Raw genomic sequence first — 24,747 nt, 5'->3', positions numbered from 1 at the left:
GTTGTGGAGAGAGGCTACAGGGCTCTGAAGCCTTCCTGGATGTAGTCTTACTCAAAGCATCGCTGCGGAAGGGGAGGAGCTGCCCTGCTCACTGAACGTCATCCACCAGCTGGGGTTCAGAGCTGGCTTGAGCATCCCCCTGTCCCATCCATGGGAGCGAGGGCCATGAATTGAAACCACCAATCTGACCGGGGGCGGGGGGGTTGAATCCAAATTTCATAGCTGAATCCATTCTACAGAGGGCCAAGCAAAGTTCTGGAAATGGAGCCAAATCTTGTGGTCCAGCCCAGGCTGCGTGTTATCAGCATCCCGTGCTCTCGGGGACAAGTGAGGAGCTGTTGCAGTCAGGGGAAGGGTTGTAACGACCGACGGTCTAGCCTGCTGTAGTCTGGTCTTTCCCGATGACTTTTCCACATGCCGTTTGCTCAGTTCAGAAGTTACAAGGCTCGTGCACGCGTATGTGTCGCTCCCTCTCCGTCTGCCTAGCTGCTGGAGCTAGAATCAGTCTGGAATCTGAAAATCCAGCTTGGCTCCCTGTGCCTCAGATATCATCCTTGGCAACAAAAGCTGAGCTCGGAACTGAGCTGACAATGTTGTTGACGCGTCAGGCGCAATAGAATCCAGCTGGCTCTCCTGGTGCCGTATTGGCTTTGCAGTTAATGGACTAAACTTGCATTTGTCAAGGAAGCAGGAACAGATAGAACTTGAAGACTCAGCAAATTTTTCCCTCCGCTGTTTCAGCCCTGTACCACGCTATTCACTCTAATTGGGTGGCAGGGGTGTCTCTGAGCAGCACTGGCCCATGGTAGCAGGAAGGCGGGGTAAGAAGTTCCTTCTTCTTATTGAGTTACATTTTTGATTATAACCAGACTCTGAAAATCCTTCCCAAAGGGAGGTGAAAAATGTAACTAAGTTGGTCTATGCGCCATGTGAGACTGGACACCTTGCACCCCTTCCTCAACGGGCTCCAACGGAACCAGCCAGCAGCTCTGGATCCTCAGCTGATGTAAATCAGGAGACAGTGGAGCTGGGCTGCTTTACACCAGCTGAGGATCTGGCCCTCCAAGTGGTCCAATATGGCTCTGGCAATAGTGCTTAGGCGTGTGTGAGTGTGTCTCTCTCTAGATCTATACACACGTGCACAGCTGTAATATGCAATGGCCTCATCTGCATTAGGTGGCCATAGTGTATTGGAAGGTGATTTAGCTGGAACTGCCTTTAAACTCTGCTTTCTGGCCCATTGTAGCTTAGTGGTGGTGGAATATTAACCACCAGTGGCTGTCTTGTCCCCATTCAGATCTCAGTAGGTCCAGATTCTGTTCTCTCTTAAGTTGGGATAATTCCCATGGGCTGGGTGGCATTATTCCAGATTTATGCCAGTGCTCTGTTAACTTGCACCAAAGTGGAGTCCAAAGACCTGCACAGTCGTACCTTCCCACATTAAAGCCAAGCCTGCTCCTGAAACCGCAGCATATCTTTGCTGGTGTTATGTGACTCCCCCGCCCACAAGAACGGAGGGTGCTCTCAGGTGGGGAAGTTTGTCAGAGTGGATGTTTCTGGCTTGGGAGAGGGGGTTCACTTCCCCTGAAATGCAGGGCTGATCTAGAGCCAGTGCCAGCCTCATGGCACTGGCACCATTCAGACTTGGATTCAAACGTGAGTTTTCTTCAAGACAAACAGCACAGGTGTGTTCTGGTGCTGATGGCACCCGAATCTCCCTCCAGGAACCTGGTATCAGTGTGTGTCTAATGCATGAACCACAGCGAGATGTTCACAGCACTGGGGAGTGTGGGCCAGCACACCCTGCACACACCCCTTGGTGTCAGGGTTGCTAATTCCCGTGCACATTACAGGATTCAGGAGCTTGAAAATCCCTGACACTGATGCCCGGTTGGATTCAGGAACTGAAAATCTGCCATTCTTCCCGGGTGAATGGTGCAGTGCTAGTGCTTGGTTTAAAACCGACACTGATCTAGACTAACAGACCGTCCCCCTATCTGGGTAGGATGCTCTGCCCTTTAGGCCCGGTGTGGAGGAGGGAATGACATCACTGTTGAACGATCCAATGCTACCGTCTGCTTAAGGCAGTGAGGAGCAGTGTATGGTGTGCCAAGGGAAGTATGAGCCACCCCTCCACCTCAAGCCCATGGATCTGGGGGAGGGAGTGGCTGAGTAGGTGGCAGAGGATCAGCCCGGTGTCTAACAGGGGAGAACCTTTTGGTGTTGTCTCAGACACATAGCAGATCCCAGGCTGCAAAATGAGGCTCCCTCAGAGCAAGGCTCCTGGCAGATGGTTTGTTTGCAACTGAAATGGGTTTCCGAGACCCCATTCCAGGCTCTTCAGGACCTGGGGCTTGGGTGTCGCTGCTCCACTGTGCTTCTCGGCGCGGGGTGCCTCTTTCCTGTGGTGTTATCCTGTGCGGGGTCCATGGTGGCATAACCCACTGATCAGTGTGTGTCTGTCTTCCTCTGAGCTCGATCCCCAGAGGATGGGAGTCTGTTACGCTGCCCAGCTACTGAACACAACCCTCAAGAGCCTGCAGCTTTAGCTCATGCTCTCAGCTCTGGAAGCTGCTGGCTTGGTTTGCCAGGTATCAGCCAAGATGACTGCCGTTGCAGTGGCCAATGCCATTGAACACCATGGTTTTCTCCCCACGGTGTCAGGCTGGACAGAGGCGCACTGTTCTCATTCATGGCCAGCTGCAGCGCCTATCTGAAGGGATAGAAAGAGCAAGTTCGTGCATCTACACTTCACTGAGCTGTGTGTTCCTGCCCCCACGTGACCCCTCTCAGGATATGCAGCACAAGATCTGGGGTTCCTCTTCCAGGGAATGTGAGCAAGACACAAATACCAGAAAGTGACTTGCTAGCTTACTCTGGAGCACCCAAACTTGCCCACCTCCAGTCTCAGGAGCATGTGCCTGGGAGGTGCACGGTCGCCCTGACTTGCTGCCCATGGTGCAGGCTGTCACTACCCTTTGTCTTTTTAATGTGAAGGCGGGGTCCAGCTTGCAGTGCTTCATCTTGATCTGTGTGGCCTTCTGCTCCGCTCAGAGACGGACGCTATCCTGGGGGCGGTGGGGTGATGGAGAGAGGATCTTCTAGAACTTCATGGGCTGCACTTCAGGCTGGGTGGATATTTAGCACTGAAACTCGCATCCTTCACTGAGCAGTAAGGAGGGGAGGGGACGCAAGGTTGCCTGGCTAGTTCCAAGCTGGAAAGGACTTCGAGTTGTTCTATGGCCATTCAGTATTGCGCAGGGTGCAGCCTTGCTATGCTGCTGGGGAGGCTGAAAGGCAGCAGCCATGGTCATGGAGTCTAACATGGTGTCCTTTCCATGTCCGTCTTCTTCAGATCACGGCCGACCTGCTCTCCAATGACATCGACGTGTATCCCCAGAAGGAGTTTGACGAAGACTCCGAGGACCGGCTTGTGAATGAGAAATTCAGAGTGAGTGGATGGTGCTTTTGTCCTATAGCACTGTGGCCCAGAGCTCTTCGGGCTGGGCCCTACAGCTCCAGAGGCTTGTGAAGATTTTGGGGGGTTCAGCAAAGTGCCTGTATTTCCTTTCCAAGGCTGGTGCACTTTACCCCTGTTTGTGCACAGAGACTGGAGACAATATAGAAAGAGTGGGTGGGAGATTTGCTCCCCAGGTCATGAGAATTGCCTGATTTCAGCCATAGCCTGGGATGCTGAGCCCCATCCTTCTGGCAGCAGGCTGGCTGGGTGTTTGCTGCACTTCCCTCCCACAGGGATAGGAAAGTAGGTAGAGTGGCCTTCCTTCCTGTGTTGTGTCCCTGACACCGTTGGTCTGAGCCTTGGGGAATGTTGGCTGTTGCTGCACTCAGAGGAGCAAGCGAAGGCTTCCTGTGGCTGGCGTTTGGGGGCTGGGGCTGTGACTTGTTTCCAGACGGCTCATTGAGAACTGGCCTGGCTGTTAGAGTGTGGCTCCCTAAATGTGACATGCTGGACCATGGTATTTGCCCAACAAGGGCCCTGGGGGCAAAGCCAGGCTGGGGAGCTAGGCTAGGAAGAGGAGGGCTCTGAATGAGAACGTTTCCCAGCCCTTTGCCACCCACTGGTATTTTCTGACTCCGAGGTGTGACGGCTGGCAGTGGGGCAGCCAATCAGCCATTAGTGATGGGCTAGTGTCATCTTTCTGCCACTCTTTCAAGCCCTCCTGCCCTTTGAGGTGTTGCTGCAGCTTCCTCCTAGGCTATGATTCTCCCTCAGCAGCCCTTAACAAATGGGCAGGGGAGCCCCTCCGCACTGTTGCACTGCTCTGTTGCCAAGCCATGTGCAGGTGATGCCCTTTTCCTGCTGCGCTCTGGGTGGAGGCATCCTGTTCTCTGAGGAGCATTTCCCTCTGGCAGCACTATTGATTGAAGGTTTTAAATAGTAAGAGATAGCAGAGAGGGACACGATTGGAAGGGAGTGGCCAGGATAGAGATGCATTGGCAGATTTTTATTGGTGTCTGCGATTGGAGCAGCAGTGGGTGCTGCAACAAATGGTGCTCACAGCATTCACAGAGCTGTGTGTGAGGCCCTTCCCAGCACTTGCTGAGGTGATGCATCCCCTCGCTTTGGTTTTTGAAAGCCCCCAATCCCCTATTTTTAGTCCTATCTGCCTGCCGTATTTCAGAGAGCTACCACCAGTCTCCCAAAGGGAAGCCGAGGAAGCCTGTCCCTTCTTGGGAGAGCAGCTGCTGTCAGGTTGGCCCCACACATGGCGGCGGTGATGTATCTAGCCTCCGTTGCTGTGCTGAAGATGCATCGCCCCCATTAAAGTGCAGTGGAAACAGACAAGTCGAACCTATGGAGATGTTCCTGTGAAACTCTTCAGTAAAAAATCCCCTCTGCAGATTTCTCCCGAGGCTAGACCTACAGCCCAGAGACCAGAGCTCTTAGACACATACCATAACTGCTTTGCCTGCTGGGCTGGCTGTGGATTATCCTACCCAAGGCCACTCCGTCCAGTTGGTTTACCTGTTGGCTTCCAGGATGAAGCCGTTAACCTGTGCGCTATGCTCTGTCCCTCCAGGAAATGATTCCGTTTGCAGTGGTGGGCAGTGACCAGGAATACCAGGTTAACGGGAGAAGAATTCTTGGAAGGAAAACAAAGTGGGGCACCATTGAAGGTAGGGGCTGTCGTTGTTTGCCCCCCACCCCCTTGTCTGTTTTCTGCAGTGTTTGAACGGGAAGTCAAAAGGCGGTAATTGGAAGCATGTGCAATATGTGGATAGAGCGTGCACCACTGCCCTCTACAGAACAGAACTGGACCCTGCTCTAGTGTTTGCGATGGGAGTGGCTCTTGAAAGCCTCATGGCACGGCAGAGCTGGGGGTCTCATCCCAGAGCAGCCTGTGTGAAATTGCTCCAGCAGCTCTCCATCTGCAGAGAAGCAGACACGTGTGAGGTTCCCTCCAGTACGGTGTTGGGGCCCTACAGAGGAGATTACACGGCTGCTGTTGATGGGGAAGCACTGGTGTTTGATAAGTGGTCATAAGGAAGGCAGTATGGCCCAGTGATTAGGGCACCAGGCTCGAGTCCAGGAGACCTGGGTTCTGTTTCTCGCTCTGCCACTGAGCTGCTGTGACCTTGAGCAAGCCACTGCCACTCGCGGAACCTGTCTCCCCTCTTCCCGCTTTCTCTGTCTTGTCTGTTTAGACTGTAAGCTCGTTGGAGCAGGCAGTGTCTTAGTGTGTACATGCCTAGCACAATGGAGCCTGATCTCAGCGGAGGCCAGTGAAGGTGCTACTGTAATACAGATCAAGAGCTCCGCTTCCTAGGCATCCCACTCTGGGATTGAGGGTGAGAGCAGGGTCATTTCTGAGCCCTTTCATTGTTCTCCTGACCGCTGGTTAGGAGGGGAGGATCCTCCACTGCTTCCGCTGTTTTCCTTTCTGTTGTCTCCCTTCTCACCTGTCTTCTGCCCCGATGCCAGCATCTTTCTCTTGTTCAACAACTGCCCCAAAGGAGGGGCCTGGCTGTGGGAGTGCCATGTAAGTGTGGAGATTCTCTTAACAGGCTCTAGAAATCTCCATTTCCCTAGCCTGCAGTCATTGATGGTGCAGATGAGCCTGGAAATCTGGAGTCCGAGGTGACCTGAAACTTCCGCTTTCTGATGGAGAAAGACGGGAAGGGAGCGCGTGAGGGGATGGGGATTCCGCGTGCATTTTCCATCAGAATCATCTGGTCTGCCCTGAAGACTAGAGAACAGGGAGGAGAGGATGATATTCTAAGAGAGCTATTGTGGGGGTTGGGCTGTCCCTTGTTTAACTACAAGGGCCAACATACACTGGAGAGAGCAGGCCTTTGTTACATATTCACCCCCTCTATCTCTGCAAGGTCCTAGAGCTCCCCACACCCATCTCTGCTGCCTCCCAATGATTCTCCAGGAAAGACTGGACATGTCTGCTATCGCTGAGGAGGAGAGTGTGCCCGTTAGGAGGTGGCATTCCCATTTGGCAGCTTTTATCTGTCCAAAGGAGCAAAAATGGGCACAGCCCCAATTTAGGACTTTTTTTTTTTTTTTTTGGCAAGTCACCTTCAGTGGATTCAACTGCACTCGCAGTAGCCACTGTGCTCAGTTGGGACTAGTGTACGACTTTCTCTGCCCCACGGAATAGTCTCCGCCCACCTATCCCCATCCCCTAATCCGCAGAGGCTGGGAGTGACGGATACCGAGTGGTGACATCTTTTGCCTCTCTGAAAACGCTGGGATCAAGTTGAGTGGGGGCAGGGCCCTTCTTCCCAGCCCCCTCTCTCCTGCCCATCCCACCGGTGCCTGCAGGGGGCGCACAGCCCTTTTTGAGTCTTGCTGCTTCATGAAAGGGCCCACAAATGGCCATGTCCAGCTCCTCAGGCCCTCCCTGCCTTACCTCTGGAAGGAACCCTCCATGCACCAAGCCGGTCTCCTCAATTGCTGCAGGAGCCTGAAACCGAATGCTTGGCTGCCTGCGGGGGAGGGCGTCTGTGCAGACGGGCCGCCTCTCAGCACCCGCTGGGGCGTTTGAATCGTCCTTCTGTCCAGGACTCTCACAGGATTTGTTCTTCTCTCTTCCCCACCATGTGCTGCACCTTCCTTTCTTCCTCCTCTTCCCCTCTGCCTTCCTCTTTTTTTTTTCCCCTCCCTTCTTTCCTTCCACAGTCAGTCTCCCACCAGCATTTCATTGGGGACGCCTACCTCTATCAGTGCGACACATGCTCTGCTCTCGGTAGCTAGGATCCCAGAGGCACAGTCCATGTGATTTCACTGCTCCCTCCCTCTCTTCTCCCCCCACCTTCCATTTCAGAGCTTTTTCTGATTTTACGATTCTTTTTATAGAAATCCTATTTCGAGTAAGCACTTAACAAAGATGCCAAAGGAACCCATTTTATTTTAAACCCTCGGATGCCCTCTTGTGGCTAGTTCTTGGTAACTCTCGGGGCTTGGCAGTGATGGTCCTGGCTGGGTTTGTGAGAAATGCTGGTCATCCTTCAGGTGTGAGGTATCTGCCTTCAGTATAGGGAGACTCAAGGACCCAATGTTTGCCATTGGTTATGTGGCAGAAATAGTGTTGTTAATCTGCTTACTATTTGAGCATTGTGTTCAGCCATGTAGAAAACAAAGGAGAAGACGCTTTCCTTGGCCCAGGGATATGTCCCTCTGAATTAGACCAACAGCACCGTTCAAACACACCGTGTGCTGAGAGCAGGACACAGGATGATCAGACAGCACAGTGATCTTTTTTCAAGGCTTTTCGCTCCACGCCGCTTTTAATCAGAACAGTCCCAATAGTAGATCATGTCATTCCACAGCATGAATCAAGATTGGGGGGAGGGGCAGACTAAGGCACAGCGATCTGCTCCAGGTCCCACTGGAAGTCTGGGGTAAAGCCAGGAATTGAATCCAGGGCTACTGAGTCACAGTCCAGGGCCTTAACCACAAAACCATACTTCCCTTCGCCTTTCTGGTTACCCCCGGCCATCTCGGGAGACACTTACGTTGAAACAGGTTCGTTGTTTGCGAGGACTCAGTTGGTGCCCCTTGCCTGGGTGACGCAGTGAAGTGGTAGTGGACTTACACTGGAGGGTGTTCGCTCCAGCAGCAAGTGAGCGTGAGCAGACGAAACAGACACGAAAGCTCTTCCTGTCTCTTGCCAGCTGCTCTTTAGGCAGGTAACAGCTAATGAGCCTCTGTGTAAATATCCTGGCTTATGATGGCGAAGAGGCTTTTCCTCATGACAGGCAAACATTGATTTTAAGCCCGTGGAATCCCTCAGCGGAGTGATCCTTCTGCTGGGCTGAAGCCCCTGCTCCAGGCTGTTTGTGCCCACCGTGCACTGGTGTTAATTCTGAAACAAAAGCCAGAGCCCGGCTTGTCCTGAAATTGCTGGCTTGCTCAGGAAATGTGGCTGTGTTCTGGGCTGTGCCCTAACGGTTTGCCTCCTCTTCTCCTTTCCAGTTGAGAACACGACACACTGTGAGTTTGCTTATCTGCGGGATCTCCTGATCAGGTCGGTATAACTGCTCTTGGGTGAGAAAGAGACGCCATTGTTGTATTCGTGTCACTTCTGCCAGCAGGTGGCATCAAAGGGAAGGGCAGAGCTCAGCAGTTGCTTGGTGCATGAGCTGCTTTATCCTCTCTGCCTTTGCTTCTTGCAGACCACAGTAGCAACAGCTGCTGTGTAACCCGTAGCCTCTTGAATGAGGACGTGAACTAGGGGGCTTCCTGGGTGCACTGGCCAGCAGAAGTTAGGGAGTAGGGAATGGGAAGGGAGTCCTGCTGTCAGACTAGCAATACCCACCATAGAGGCATCCCAAAGATTGCTTCAGTCCCAGTGTCTCCTGCATCACCGTGCCAGCTGCCTATTGCCACCATACACCTCCGTGCCCTCCAGTTGGCTGCTGTAGCACTGGGCTCATACTAGTGAGTGGAATCCCAGGTGTGGTTCCCTACAGTAGCAAAGGTGATGCTCTAAACCCCATTTAAACCCTTCTGAAGAGTAACCACCTCCAGGCCTAAAACTTCCTGCACAAATAAGACTAGTCCTGCAGTCACGCCAGCTAGGGTAAAGAGATAAGGGGCGTTGGACCTTGTGTATCATGGCTTAAGTTGATTGCCAGCTTGGATTGGGGGAAAACTTCCCCTCATGATATATGGATTCTAGGAATTCCAGGCTTCTCCCTGAAGCCCCTAGCACCGATCACTGTTGGAGATATTACACTGGAGTCCAGGGGCCATTTGGTCAGCTCCTGTGTGAAAGACATGACTGACACGCCGCCTGACTTTGAGACGGGCCAACCTGCTGTTTGGGTGTGAGTCACGCTGCTCTCAGAAGTGCTTTTCAGACTAAAGGGCGGGCGGCAAACTGAGAGAGGGTGTGATGGTTGCAGAGTTGTGCGTAAGGGCTCCTGTGAGAGGAAAAGCCTCCTCCACTGGTAGCAAAGCTGCAGAGAGCTCTGAACTGGGGAAACCTGTGGCAGCCATTCCCTGCCAATGCAGGCTGTTTAGCTGAGCGTATTCCACCACTCCCCATAACCCCCCCTAGGCAGTCAGCCCTGAGGTATGGGCTTCCCCCGACCCTGCAAATAGTGTGTAAGGCGCAATACCTCCCCTGTGAGCCAGGCTAGATCTGCCTGGAGCCTTTCCTCCAACAGTAATCCCACAGCCAAGCCCTTCCTTCCTGGATCACCTGTCAATGCCCTCCTCAGAACAACAGGGAATCGAGAGAAACAGAGTTGTGGAGAGGGGGCTGATCAAAGCTCTGTGCTACCACCTCTTCTCCCATATGAGTGATTCCTCCCATAGGGGAATGGGAAGCCAAGCTGCTCTTGTCTGTCCCCCCGGTTATCAAAGTTTCCCTGAGTCAATAGCTCATCAGGCCAAAGTGGTTAAGGCACATCTGTTTCCTACCCCACGGCACCCAGGGGCGATCTGGCCAGCATCGCGTCCTACTGCCTTTAGCAGATGAGGGCCCATTTGGGGGCCTGGTGCACTGAAAGTGGTCTTTGCATGAGATTGAGCAAGACTTGAACCCATGACTTTCAGAATTGTACTTGAGTGTCTTAACCACTCAGCTACTGCACTTCATGGGGGGAGGGGTAGATGCAGAGGTTAGGGGAGTGAGAAAGGCAGTACTCTTCCAAGACCTGCCTACACTGTAAGCTGTGCCCACTGGAGGTGCTCCGCCTACTCGCAGTCTGCAGAGCGTCAAAATATGAGCCTGTAGGCTCTTTGGGCTGGGCTCCCTGTAGAGGGGACCACACACATCCGTAGGCCCCCACTTTGGGGCACTTTGAATGAACAGGGGCAGTTGGTATCTCTCAGAGCTGTTGTTCCATCTGCATCAGCTACATTGGGGTCACATTCTCGAGGTTCCAGGAGTAACCAGAAGGGCGAGAGACCTTGAAATTGCGGGGCCTGAGGTGGCAGCATGGAAGAGGTGGTGGCAGACTCTGCTGCCGTGAAAGCCCCATTGTGGGGCTACACATCTGCGCACAGAGATCTCATTTAACCGGCTTCTCTGCTTCCCTCAGGACACACATGCAGAACATCAAGGACATTACCAGCGGCTTCCACTTTGAAGCCTACAGAGTGAAGCGGCTGAACGAGGGCCGGAGCACGCTCTCCAACGGCGTGGCCGACCAGGAGGCCAATGAAATGTAACCGTCTCTCTCCGTCGCCAGGACCCAACGCGCTCGCGCTCTCATTTCTTCCCCTACCCCCTTTATTTTTATATAATTCTTCTGCCACCGTCCCCCTCCCCCGCGCTGCCCATGTTAACTGACCAAGTAACCTGATGCCGTATCTATCATCAAGAACGTGGTGACTGCCAGTCCCCTGGCGCGGCCTGCCCCGTAGCGCAGGGGTTCCGTTCTCAGCTCCCGTTGGGCTTAGTGAGGGGCGGCTGGGTGGTTGGACAGGATGGCCGGGGAGGGAGTGAGGGGAGGGGAGGAGATGACTGTCCCAAGTCAGAAGTCAGTCTCTATTTATTCTCTAACACTAGCCCAAAGCATAATCCCTGGGTAGGTGGAAGATCCCCCTCCTCGCAAAGGCCTGCTCTAACTCACTCCACCTGGCTTAACCAGGAGCTGGAGGGTTGCTTTATAATGAAATCCAAGCCAGGAGGTAGGGGAGAGTCTCTCTGTTCTTGCTCACAGAAGCCAATCATGAAATGAATCTGATTTCTCTCTTCTCCGTGTCTTGAAACGGCGCCATGGAGTGGGGCGCGGGGACTGCCCTCCTTACTGCCACGCATCATGTCTGTAAAGATAGTTGGAACCAGATGGCTTTACCCTGCGTCATGTGGCTCTTTTATTTTCTTCTCCGTCCATTGAAGGCAAGGCTTTCTCTAAGTAAACATGGCCTTCGTAAGCGAGGTGCGGGCATGTGGATGGAAAGGGAAAGTGATCACAAGCTGACCTCTGCCGCCTCTCTTCTGCCCCCAGCCCTGTGCCTAGCCAGCCACTCACCCCACTCCCTGTCACCTGCAATAAGCCAGGAATGCCATGGGGTGACTCACGGATCTCTAAATCTCGGCCCGCTCTGAGAGAAGTGCCTTTGAATTCAGCTCCCATGCAATAGCTAGTTTCTCTGTGCAGCCTGCCAAATGCCTATTGAGATTGACTCTTCAGAGATTCTTCTTCCCAGCTTTTCCCTCTCACTCAGTGCTTGGACCATACCTATGGCTGGTTTCCTGGGAACACTTGGTGTATTTATTTTTAATTCAGTGTCTTTGTTGAAGGCTCAGAATACGTTTGTGTGTGTGAAGGGGGCTGAGAACAGAACCATCTCTGCAAAGCACGGGCAGGGGGCCGGAATTCTTTGTATTGTGTGACTTGTGTGTTTTATTAGGTTTTAAATAAGCCAGAGGAGGCTGTTGAATCAATTTGTTTTATTCCTTTACCTGGGCAACTTATATGTACATAGCCAGTTCCTTAATCTGGCTAATGCTTTCTCTTGAGAACCATGTGCACGCACACAGATCGAGCCCCGCATGCCACACGCTTGTTAGAAGCCTTCAGCTGTAAGAAAGGCTAAACTGGTATCTCACGCAAGCTTTGTAGTATAGGGTCCCTGATCCCCAACATGGTCTGTTGACTTAGATCAGCTACCGTAAACGCCAAGTGTGCTTAAATGAAACTCCATGCATGGGGCCAATCCAGCAGGGACAGAACCACCCATGTGCAAGTCGATCTTGGAGCAGAGATCCAACTGCCCAACTTCGACTTCTGTCTAAAAACCCAGCCCCAAGACAGATTCTGGTGTCTGCCCAACATCACTTTTCTGACCCCCCCCCCCATGGAGGTGTAAGACTGTGCCCAGATTGTCTCCTCTTGGTGCTCCCACAAAATGGCAAAGGTGTCCCAACTTCCAGCCTCACAGAGACACCTGCAGAGCCCCCCGAACCCCCTGAGGGATGAGACCAGTTACATGTTTACAGGCGGTAAGAAGGTTTTGAAGAGGGATGTTGCTCTCATCTTGATTCAGAGGCCCGCATGCTCTTCTGCCTCAGTGGAGTGTCTGCAGACTGCTGCTCCCCACACATCACTCTTCAGAGACCCAGCCATAGAGTCTGCTCAGGGCTGCATCCCTCCACGCCATTTCCAGCTGTCTTACTGTCCATGCCAGGCCGGTAACAGGAACCAATTACAGGCTAGCAGGGCCCAATTCTGCATGATAGCAGAGGGAAGTAGCATCTTGCAAGATCGCCCCCCTTCATGCCTGCATGGACAGATGTTCTATATGGTGGGTGTGGTTATGGGACACATGAATGTGTCTGTGCAGGTGTGTTTGCCTTGCAGATAAAATCTGTACTCCCCTTTAACTCTGTTTCACCCCCCTCCTGGAAAAAAGTAGGAATTTTTACAGAGCTGTGTTAAGTTGAGGAAAATGAATTATTTACTTGCTGACTTGCTATATTTTAGCAAAAACAAAATATTGTGTATTAACTGAAAAGCGTATGTATTTCAAGTGTTAAAAAGACTATTCAAGGGGAGGGTAGAAAGTCTTTTCTGCGTGATGCACTTCTGCAAATATCACCATCTTAAACTCCTTTCCTAGACAGTATCTCAAGCTGGGCCAAGCAAGACATGCCGCTTTCTCCTTTGTAATCTAATTTTTGGAAAAAAAAAATGTTTAAAAAAATTAATCCAGATCTATTAAATATGGCCTTTTGGGTGTTATATGCATTATGACAAATTTAGTCCTTTTTTGTATAAATAATAGTGTTTAATATGTATTTCCCAAAATAAATGTTTCAAATGCAGATGGAAAGAGGCTTACTTGGAAATGTTTGTTTTGTTTGTTTTGTTTTGTTTTGTTTGTTTTTCAGAGCCACACAACCTCAGGAAGTTTGATCTTGTGTCGGATCTTTTACTATGCAAGGACATTTCTTCCTGAAGGCAAACTCAGGGGCTGCAGGGATTGTGTTAGGGTCTCTGTAGGAAGTGCTCTTCTTTGAATTGCTAAAGTTCCAGTGCCACCATGCTGGGATATTTGGGGTGCCACTTTTGAATATGATAAAAGAGGTCCTGTGGCTAATAAAGATCCCTCTGGTTCTTTCAAAAATAATGATATTGGGCCGGATCTGGGATATAAGTGGAGATGTTGGATGCTAAGCAGGCTTAAAAATCGGGACAGGGAGCCACAGCATCCTAGCCAAATTCTATTATGGGTGACCGACCTACCTCAGTTCCTGTATTGTTCATTCCGCTAATATATTCCCATTCCTGTTGCTGGTACTGCTCTAACAGAGGCTGCATTTCACTTGAGGCAATACCAGGAGCCTTTCCTGGACCAACACTCATTAGAAAGACCAAGAAGCTTCATTGAACATATTCAGCGTCACCAATGGCCCATCAGTCCTGTCCCAGTTCAGGTCTTGCTGGGACCGAGCAGAAAAGGGTTAATAGGCTAAAGGGTCCAAAGAATTGGAACCCATCAGCTGCACTGTAAACCAGACAGGAAGTGGAAGGTGAGGGGAGCGGTAGTTCAGAGCCCAGGGTCCAATAACCGCTGTTGAGGTGAAGGACCTCCTACATTTTCACTGGGTTTGTAAATGAGAAGGGGAGAGTCCGGCTGGAGCTGGCTGAGACATGAGGACCTCTCCAGCATGTAACCAGCTAGGTGCTGTGATACTTAGAGGAAAAAGAGACCGTTTAAGTACCCTATATTCTGCTTCAACACTCTCTCCAGAGCACTGTGGTAGGTAGCAGGAACGGCCCTAGCTGTTTTGCAGGTCAGCATAGAAAATGGTTTTGGCACACCCCTCCCTGCAGCAGCTGAGCCAACCCACCCCGGCCCTTGCAGCCAGCCAATCAGCAAAGCAAACAAAAACACATGTAATCACAGCCTGGCAAACCAAACCAAAAAGAAAATCCCAGTAGTTGTGCCACCTTGAACGGAGCAGCCTGCCCCAGAACCAGCCCTGGTTGGTGTGGCAGGGGGAAAGAATTGCAGGGGTGAAGGCAGCATAGATGGAGGATCTGAGGGCAGGGGAAACTCTATGCCAATGGGATCCAGACAGGAGATACTCAAGGGAGAGGTTCCTGAACAGAAGCTGCAGTGTGAATGAAGTGATCATGGATGGGCCCCACTTTTCAGGCACACCATGCACTGGCTAGCATAAGTATAGCTGTTCCCTGAGACTTATGCTGCTTGGATGAGTGTTCAGGGGCAAAACCCTTAATGCACGTTCCCCAGTGACTGCAGCTCCACTGGAGGAATGAGGTCTGGTCTCAGTGAAGGACCCTGGAGTCCCTGGGTGGCGGAGCGGTAGCATGGAACTGGAAACGGGTGGTTGGGAAAGAAGCTGGGTGGAACCCTGGCACTGGGAGTAGGATGATTAAGCCATTGTTCAGGGGCTGGTCTGGGGTGGGGAAGAAACAGGCACAGATGGAGGAAGAGAGGATGTACTGACCTGACAGCACTAAGTTGTGCTGAGATGAAACTGGGATGTGCCTTTCCAACACAAAGGCTCACAACATGGGCAAGTACTATTATTATAAGAATGGCCATATTGGGCCACCCCAATGGTCCGTCTAGCCCAGTATCCTGTCTCTAACAGTGGCCGATACAAGACCTTCAGGGAGAGTGTAAAGAACAAGCAATTGGAGTAAGCCACCCCTTGGCTTTTCCTCCCAGCTTCTGGTAGTCAGAGTTTTCAGGTCGCCCCAAGCATGGGGTTACACCCATGGCCGTCTTGGCTAATACCCATTGCTGGACCTATCCTCCATGAACTTATCTAGTTCTTTTTTGAAGCTGGTTATACTTTTGGCCATCACAACATCCCATGGCAATGAGTTCCACAGGTTAATTGTACTTTGTGTGAAAAAGGACTTCCTCTTGTTAGTATTAAATGTGCTGCCTATTAATGTCAGCAGGTGACACACACATGGTTTTTGTATTGTGGGAAAGGGTAAGTAACACTTTTCCCCCCGCCAACCATGATTTTCTAGACCGCTGTCATATTGTCCCTTAGTCACCTCTTTTCTAAGGTAAACAGCTCTAATCTTTATAGTCTCTCCTTGTGTGAAAGCCATTCCATATTCTTTATCCTCTTTGTTGCCCTTCTCAGAATCTTTTCCAGTTCCACTATCTTTTTTGAGATGGAGCAACCAAAACTGGACACATACTCCAGGTATGGGCACACCATGGATTTATACAGTGGCATTATGATATTTCCCTTACATCCTCTGCAGTGAGGACTGATGCAAAGAATTCATTTAGCTTTTCTGCAGTGGCCTTGTCTTCCTTGAGTGCTCTGTTAGCACCCCGATCATTCAGTGGTCCCATTGCCTGTTTGGCAGGCTTCCTGCTTCTGATGTCCTTAAAAAAAATGTTTACTGTTAGTTTTTGCATCTTTAGCAACTTGCTTCTCAAATTATTTCTTGGCCTGCCATCTTATACTTAACTGACAGAGTTTGTGCACCTACCTGATAGCCTCACTAGGATCTGACTTGTAAATTTTAAAGGATGACTTTTTGCCTCTAACAGCCTCCATTACTTTTCTGTTTAGCCATGCTGGCATTCTTTTGGTCCTCTTATCGTCTTTTCTGATTTGGAGTGTACACTTAATCTGAGCTTCTATTATGGGATTTTTAAATCGTGCCTATGTTGCTTCAAGGTATTTAACCCTTGTGACAGTGCCTTTTAATTTCCAGCTAACATCCTCATTTTTGTGTAGTTCCCCTTTTTGAAGTTAAATGTTACCGTGGTGGGTTTTTTCATATTATCCCCACTACAAGGATGTTACATTTAATTACATTATGGTAACTATTATGGAGCAGTTCAGCTACAGATACTAGATCCTGTGCTCCACTTGGGACTAAATCGAGAGTTGCCTGTCTCTTTGTGGGTTCTTTGTGCTTCCGTGTGGATGGAAGTATGTTGTCTTATAATTGTCAGATGTGAAATATTTCTGTCTAGCAACTCCAATACACAGTAGAACCTCATTTATCTTGCACCCCCTTTTTAGCCCAATTTAAATAGTGGAGGGGTTATGTCCATTGCTGAACACTTTGTATTAAAGTTCCTCCCATTTCTCCAAAATCCAATTAGTCCAGATAAATTCTTGGTCCCCCATTCTCTTCCGACAAACAAGAGTCTACAGTCGTGAAGCTGTCTGCACAGAGCGTCTCATTGTTTTAGTGAATTGCAATGGGCAGATGGCCACTTGAGCTGAAGTTCTTATGAAAAAGGACGGATGTAGATAATGTAGCACTTACGAATGAGCTGGAGAGCTTCGCCTAGAGATGTGACTGCCGTAATGCCCACCCCCCTGCTCCCACAAGCATTACCTCATCCTGCAGGCTTTCCCTAGGATTCTATTTCAGCCTGTAAGCGATTTACTCCTGCACAAAGCAACAGACATGGGAGCAAAGGGTGCCCAGCGCATTGCAAGCTCCAGCCCAGTGAGTGCATTGAGCTAGCCCAATGTTTCTGCTGTATCAACAAATGTTCTTGGGCACGATGGAGAGGGATGCTGGGAAACCGCTTGGGATGGGCAAAATTCCTCTTCTCAGAAAAGGGGACCATGCCGTTCAACTCGGCTGAAGAACCATTCCTCGGGGTCAAAGGCCATTTCACGGGAATGGCCCAGCGAATGGCTTCCAGCTGTTAGGATGCTATGGAAAGGTAGTTTTTATAAAGGGGACAGCAATAAAGCCAGCTGCTCTCAGGAAGCTCTGACACATTATGCACAGTCTGCTCTGCTGGCTGCAGCTGGAGTGTTAATACAATATTGCTCCCCCAAGGTTTAAAAACCTCTCTACTTTTATTTATGAAAAATACAAGAGCTGCCAGTGTGTTTTGAGAAGTGTACAGGCTCCACCCACACTGCGAGCTCATACCCAGCTCAGGGCTTGTAGGCAGATCAGCCCTTTATGAAATCTCGCAACTTCTTGTCACAAGATTTTTGGCCCAAAATAGTAGAAATCCTGGGAGCTCAGCTGTTCGTGGGGTTTCAGCTGCCTTGGAGCAGGAATTGGTTTGGAACTTAAATGTCGCTCCATGTTAATCTAGGTTAGAGAGAGAGGGAGAGGGATCTTGGCTAGTTTGGATACAGGGGTCCTCAAAAAGTGAAGGGATTTGAATTTGATTTACCTGGCTGGGTCTGTGAATGGATGTCATGCACCTTAAAGGCCAGGAAGGAGTTAATTCAGCCCCAAGGAGAAGCAGAAGGGGGACCAGCTGGGTTCAATTACAGAACCCTGGTGATGAGGCCTGGCCCCTCAGTGCTGGGGCTGAGTTAGGAAAGTTCTTTCTGGGAGCCCTGAGGAATGGCCTGAAGACACGTGTGCTGAAGGACCCTCCCCAGAGGCTCGGCCAGCAGCAAGAGGTACTCACTGTGAATAAAAGAGATCTGTGGCTAACAGGTTCACTGGGGGGCTGGCTAGAGCCACTTGTCCCTCCATCCCCTGCTGGCTACCATAAGTCCTAAGGGCCTTTTTGCCCACTGGCAGCTCTTGGGTCTGAAGGGGACAACTATACACAAAGGTTAAAGTAAGCAGGAATTGGGGGTATGGTAGCATAGTGAGAGAAGGGCTCGCCTCTCCTGAAAAAGGAGGGGAAGAGTCCCTTCCTTTCCTGGCTGGAGAACACAACAATCCCCCTTTTAGACTGGTCCCATAAGAGCTCCCCCTCTGGTTTCAATGTACTTTAACAGCTGGTTACATCTGAATGAGCCAGAAAAGAGAATGAGACTAACACTTCCCATGCTGGGCTCCATATAAAGAGTTGAAGGCATTTCTGAAAGGGCTCAATAGAGGGAGGCATTCCCCAGTGTATTCTCCCAAGGGCCTACAATCTATTAGAGAAACCAACCCCCAATAGTTATTTCAGGCTTTGCTCTAGTAACCCCCCCGTGTTAGAAAAATCACAGGATAATGATCCTTTAATTCAACACAAGATTTACCCTCCCAGGGGAAGGCTGGTCTAGTGGTTAGGGTGCGATAGTCTTAGACTCAGAAGACCTGGGTTTAATTCTCAACTCCACCACGCACTTCCTGTGTGAGCTTGGGAAAGACACGTAGTATCCCCGGCCTTAATACCTCAGCTGTGAAATGGGGATCACAGCACTTGCTCCTCTCGCAGGGGTGTTGTGAGGACAAATACATGAAAGCTCGTGAGGTGTTCAGGTGCAATGGTAATGGGACCTGGGGGCACTAGAAGTACTTAAGATAATAGATATTTCAGAGTAGGGGCCGTGTTAGTCTGTATTCGCAAAAAGAAAAGGAGTACTTGTGGCACCTTAGAGACTAGCCAATTCATTCTTTGTTAACAATTGATTCTTGTGCTGAACTCTGGGTGCTGCTTCTATCAAATAGCCTCTGAATTTAAGCACACAGACCTCAGGGTCTTCATTTAGGAGCGTAAAAGTCTCAGGGTGCAATCTGCTCTATTTTTTTGTTTGTTTGTTTTTCCCTTCTAAGGGGGTCCCAGTTACTGCCAGGTTATCCTACCTTCTATACTTCTAGCTTGCAGGACATTAAATGACACTGAGCTAGCTTTGCAGGCCTATGTAATATCAGTAAGTTTGGCAGCATTTTATTTTTATTTTTATTAAATATATTTTGGGACAGGTATTGACATTTATGTTCAAGATTTCTTTTATATATTTAAACTTTTGTTCACAGTTGTATAAAATTATGGCTTACGCATTTTGGGGGTGGGGGGGTTAAACGGATTTCAGTTGTCATAGTTTCAGGAAACTGGGCAGAAACTGGGGGAAGGTCATACAATAATTATTTAGTGACAGGTTTCAGAATAGCAGCCGCATTAGTCTGTATTCGCAAAAAGAAAAGGAGTACTTGTGGCACCTTAGAGACTAACCAATTTATTTGAGCATAAGTTTTTGTGAAGGCATCCGATGAAGTGAGCTGTAGCTCATGAAAACTTATGCTCAAATAAATTGGTTAGTCTCTAAGGTGCCACAAGTCCTCCTTTTCTTTTTATTTAATGACAGTAGATGCTGAGATTCAAAAAGTTAAAGCTTTATTACTGTTAGAACACAAATCGTTAACATCACAATATATGAAGTAAATACCCTGAAATCAAACTAAGACGTTCTCAAGCAGCATTTTTCTCCCTCTGCCTATCTGTGAATTTCTGTTATCGATGGAAATATTTTTAATCAGTTTGTATGTACTGTGAAATCGATGTTTATTAAAATTTAGTGATGAAAAATCTCATCTTTCCAAGCTTAAATATCAAGGAGTGGAGTTTCGGTAGCAACTTCACAACAATTGTATGTTGACATGCAGGACTAAAGAGTTTAAGGGTGGATGTCACGTAAATGACAGCCTGTTGAAAAAGTGTTCTGTGTGCCCTGTGATGACCTGGACAATTTATCTATGTACAGCTCATTCTGGCTGGTGCTATGAAGTTATTCTGAACGCCTCAGTGTGGACATGATGTCAGTCATCTGCTGTCAGGGTTATAGCATGTCCCTCCCCAACCAGGTACAGTGGTGGGTCATTAGACTGTTAATGGTCATCTATTCAGGTGGAAGCACCTTGGGGCAATGGGCTGGCTGAAGCCTAGGGAAACCAGTTTGACCGAGTGTATGTACAAAGGTTTGGAGAAGTGGACAGTGGAAGATTCCTACTAGCAAAACAAAGAAATCAGCTGCAGGTCATGGGACATAAAAAATTGAGAGATTAGCAGAGCAAGATGCAGGAAGCTTGGGCAGGAGAGCAGAAGGCCACGGACTGCAGAGGTCAGAGAGAGACTCCATGAGTCTTAAAGCCATGAGCTGCAGGAGAGGAATCCTGGACCCTGCAAAAACACTCCAGAGTGGTGAGGAACCTGAGGCAGAGAGATGTGTGGGTGTGTTCAATATTTTGTCCAGATCTGTGTATTTCTCATGCTAAGTAAACAGTAATAGTGTGTTAGAATCCTGTGCACATGTTGGAAAAGGTAAAGAGCTTTCTGATGAGATGAAAAGCAGTTTCTGAGTAGTATTTGGACCTGAAAAATATCCTAGTACTTTCTTGTAAAAACAAACATGTGACCCCTAGTGTGCCAGTTTTCTGGGTGTCCAATTACACTTTTGCCTTTCTACATTTCTTTTGCAGTTTCAAATGGATACAATATTTTGAAGAGACACTAAAGACAGAAAGTATCAGGGGGTAGCTGTGTTAGTCTGTATCCACAAAAACAACAAGAAGTCCAGTGGCACCTTAAAGACTAACAGATTTATTTGAGCATAAGCTTTTGTGGGTAAAAACCTCACTTCTTCAGAAGAATGGAGTGAAAGTTAACAGGTGCAGACATAAATATACTGACACATGAAGAGAAGAGAGTTACCTCACAAGTGGAGAACCAGTGTTGACAGGGCCAATTCGATCAGGGTGGATATGGTCCACTCCCAACAATAGATGAGGAGGTGTCAATTCCAGGAGAGGCAAAGTAATGCTTCTGTAATGAGCCAGCCACTCCCAGTCCCTATTCAAGCCCAAATTAATGGTGTTAAATTTGCAAATGAATTTTAGTTCTGCTGTTTCTCTTTGAAGTCTGTTGGATTCTGAAGTCTTTTTTGTTCAAGTATAGCTACTTTCAAATCTGCCCAGAAATCACCTACTACAGGACAGGCCCTACAAGGAAAATAACAGAACACCACTGGCCATCACGTACAGCCCCCAGCTAAAACCTCTCCAGCACATTCTCAACGATCTACAGCCTATCCTAGAAAACGATCCCTCACTCTCACAGACCTTGGGAGACAGGCCAGTCCTCGCTTACAGACAGCCCCCCAACCTGAAGTAAATATTCACCAGCAACTACACACCACACCACAGAACCACTAACCCAGGAACCAATCCCTGTAGCAAACCTCGTTACCTACTCTGTCCCCATATCTACTCTAGTGACGCCATCGGAGGACCCAACCACATCAGCCACACCATCAGAGGCTCATTCACCTGCGTGTCTACTAATGTGACATGTGCCAGCAATGCCCCTCTGCCATGTACATTGGCCAAACCGGACAGTCCCTACGTGAAAGAATAAATGGACATAAATGGGACATCAGGAATGGTAACAGACAAAAGCCAGTGGGAGAACACTTCAATCTTCCTGGACATTCTATAACAGATTTGAAAGTAGCTATACTTGACCAAAAAAACTTCAGAAACAGACTTCAAAGAGAAACAGCAGAACTAAAATTCACTTGCAAATTTAACACCATTAAACTCCCTTCTCTTCATGTGTCAGTATATTTATGTCTGCATCTGTAACTTTCACTCAGTGCATCCGAAGAAGTGAGGTTTTTTCGAAAGCTTATGCTCAAATAAATCTGTTAGTCTTTAAGGTGCCCCTGGACTCCTTGCTGTTTTTTTAAAGACAGAAAGACCCCCTTGGGTCATTCTTCTCACTGCTGATGCAAGAAGCATCCACTTCTTGTCCTAAACTCTGATTTCGTGTTGCTGTGCACCATTAAATAGCTGCTGAGCATGCCTTGGAAATCGCTGCATTTCAGTAATGAGTAAAGCAAGACTCATGTACACAAAGGCCAAACCATGCCCTTTCTGGCCTAAATTCAGGAGCTGAGCCACAGTTTAACAGGAAAATCCATTACTAAGAAAGTTGCTGACAGATCATCAGAAGCTGGGTTGAGGGTTTCATGCCTGCAAAGCAGGCAAGGAACACATCCTTCCAGGATGCCCTGAGATCCACTGTACCCCTTTAGCTGCTGGTTGCCAGATTAGTAAGAAGCTTTCCATCTACACAGCACCTTCCAGCCCAAGCTCTCAAAGTGCTTTACAAATGTGGGTTAATCCCTATTTTACAGTTGAGCACTGAGAGACACAGGGTGGTTAAGTGACTTGACCAAAATCATTTCATGAGTCACTGGCAGAGCTGTGCATAGAACACAGAAGTCCTGATTCCTTGTAGTAACCACTGGACCACGCTCCAGTAAACCTCTTGCCCATGCCCTTTCCCTTTCTCTCCTGTTTGTCAAGCTGCTCAAAGGTTAACAAAGAGGTAGGACTAGTTACCTAGCAATCCCTACACTTAGTATATTCTTCTGTGCAAAGAGTAAAGTGAAAATAAGTCTTCCTTATTCTCGAGAGAGATGGTCCAGTGGGACAAAACATTCCCTGAAAAGCTCAGCCCTGCCTTGGGGAAATTGGCCTACCAGCGCTGGACTGGGACAGCAGGGAGCTCGGTGTGGATGACTTGTTGAGTGGCCTCACTTTAATAAATGACGGAAAGGACGATGAGGGACAGTTTAATGACTGAGCAGAGGAGGGCTTTCTGTAGCTTGCGACTTGGGTGGAAATTTTCACTTTAATTTGTCTTGCCACCAGAAAAAACAGCACAAGTGAAATTTGGCCTCTGAGATTTTTTGGTCCCTCCCCCCCTTCCAGTAGCTGTTAAAATTACTGGCTCTTACGGAGATGTGTGCTTAGCAAGGCCGGGCTGGAGCTAGGTTTCTGTTCCGGCTGAGTGGCCCACCCCAGAAAGCATCTCCCTTTCCAAAGAGGATGACTATAAATAAGAAGAATAAAAGGGAGTATAAATAATTAAAGTCGCTCATAGTGAGTAGTTTCTGAAATGTCTGCCTGATTTAAAAACTAATTACTTTGAGGGTAATCATCACCAGAAGCAGCATATATTTACCCACAGTGCTGCACTTCTTTCTCCTCTCTCTCTCTCTCTCTCTCTCTCTCCTGATTGTTATCCAAGGCATTGGTATTCGCTTATCATTCATCCACAGCACACAATAAACTTTTGTTGTACTCTTCCATCTCTCTCTCTCTGATTAATAACTTCATTGGAGACCTATTTCTGAATGAAATAAATCCTCTCTAGATAATAATGCAGGTGCCAACAACAGGGGAAATCTTAGATACGAGGCACCAGGGAGTAGCACTCTCACTTCTGCAATAGAGGGGAGTGGGGTTCACGCTGCATGGCAGTTTAGTGATAAGACCAGGTTTTGCGATCAAAGGGGCCATCTGCAGTGCTTGAGGGGCAGTCCCTTTGAAGGTTCCGTCCACCCCAGCTCATGTGGGCTGTGAGGCATATTATAACTCTACTGTCCTGGACAACAAAACCATGTTCTGTGATCCAAGGCTGAGTATAATGAATGGGGCAGAGGGATGCCTATAAAGTCTCATCTACACTGGGGTTCTGGTGAAATTCACTAGGGTAGACCAGCTGCCAATGGTTTTTATCACCATGTCATCTATACCTGCTTGGGCAGGGTGAGATACTATGTGGGGTAAAAATGGCAATGGCTGGTCTACGTTAGATCTCCCACTGGTGAAGCTACACCAGGGCCAGGACACCCATAGGAGAGGCACAAAAACTTCCCAATTGAGGCAGCAGACATTTGATAGTAACTCCGAGGAGATTCCAAAGATTTGGTTAGAAGGAGGGTCACGATAAACTCTACTCATCTCCCCTCCAATTTGAGGACAAAACACATTACTGCGGGTTTGAGCACTTGGTTGTTTTCATTTTCTAAGCTTGTGGGATTCTATTAAGAGCTTCTAGATCATCTGCCCCAGCAAAACTGCATCCCTCTGCCTCAGGTTAGCTGCCTTTTAAAACTCCGTGTGACCAATGGCAGGCTAGTCTATAGTATGTTTAAGAAATGGCAACTGGTTTCAGTGCCTCAGTTTGGGGTTCCCAGTTTGTAACCTTGGGCCTGACTTTTCAGAAGGGCCGAATGCAAACAGCTCTTGGAGGTGCAAGTGCTCAGCACCGCTGAAAAATGCACTCTCGGTGTTAAGCGAGGCAGCTTAAATTAGTGGAGCCTTTTGAATATATTGCCCTATATTATCCATTACACACATAAAAAGAACAGGAGTATTTGTGGCACCTTAGAGACTAACAAATTTATTTGAGCATAAGCTTTCGTGAGCTACAGCTCACTTCATCGGATGAGGTGCCACAAGTCCTCCTTTTCTTTTTGCAGATACAGACTAACATGGTTGCTACTCTGAAACCCGTCATTACACGCATGGTTCTCTTCAGTGCAATTGCATGCATTTCCGAAGCTAATAAAAGCTCTCACTAAATGGCCAGAGTTTCAGCCCAAAGCTCCTTTTCCTCTCCATAGTCCTCGTGGGCTGAGAACTCACTCTTTGCTTTTCATCCCCACGACCTTTGGGAGTGAGCAACTCAGCCCAAGAGCTGACCCCCAGTCTCCACCACACAGCAACACAAGAACCCGTAGTTTCAAAGCCGCAAGTGAATTCCATGGTCCTGGACTGGCCTCCATGGGAAACAGCTTCTTCTGCTGTGAAGGA

General features: G+C 48.9%; 1 protein-coding gene across 9 annotated transcripts in view; it reads left to right on the top strand.

Moving 5' to 3' along the window:
• The window catches only part of SEPTIN9 (septin 9), a 258,753-nt gene extending 245,476 nt beyond the window's left edge, over window positions 1-13,277 (top strand). For all 9 annotated transcript variants that reach the window (XM_027834659.3, XM_043527816.1, XM_007072516.4 and 6 more), the window contains 4 exons: window positions 3,356-3,451; window positions 5,043-5,139; window positions 8,447-8,498; window positions 10,522-13,277. In XM_027834659.3, the coding sequence (XP_027690460.1) occupies window positions 3,356-3,451; window positions 5,043-5,139; window positions 8,447-8,498; window positions 10,522-10,651 (375 nt within the window). In that variant the 3' untranslated portion in view covers window positions 10,652-13,277. The remainder of the gene's footprint in view (window positions 1-3,355; window positions 3,452-5,042; window positions 5,140-8,446; window positions 8,499-10,521) is intronic.
• The last annotated feature ends 11,470 nt before the right edge of the window (window positions 13,278-24,747 follow it).

This window comes from Chelonia mydas, chromosome 14 (genome assembly GCF_015237465.2).
Source record: "Chelonia mydas isolate rCheMyd1 chromosome 14, rCheMyd1.pri.v2, whole genome shotgun sequence".
Lineage (NCBI taxonomy): Eukaryota > Metazoa > Chordata > Testudines > Cheloniidae > Chelonia > Chelonia mydas.
The sequence above is the reverse complement of the archived record's forward strand: the minus strand, read 5'-3'. Positions and strand labels throughout refer to the sequence as shown.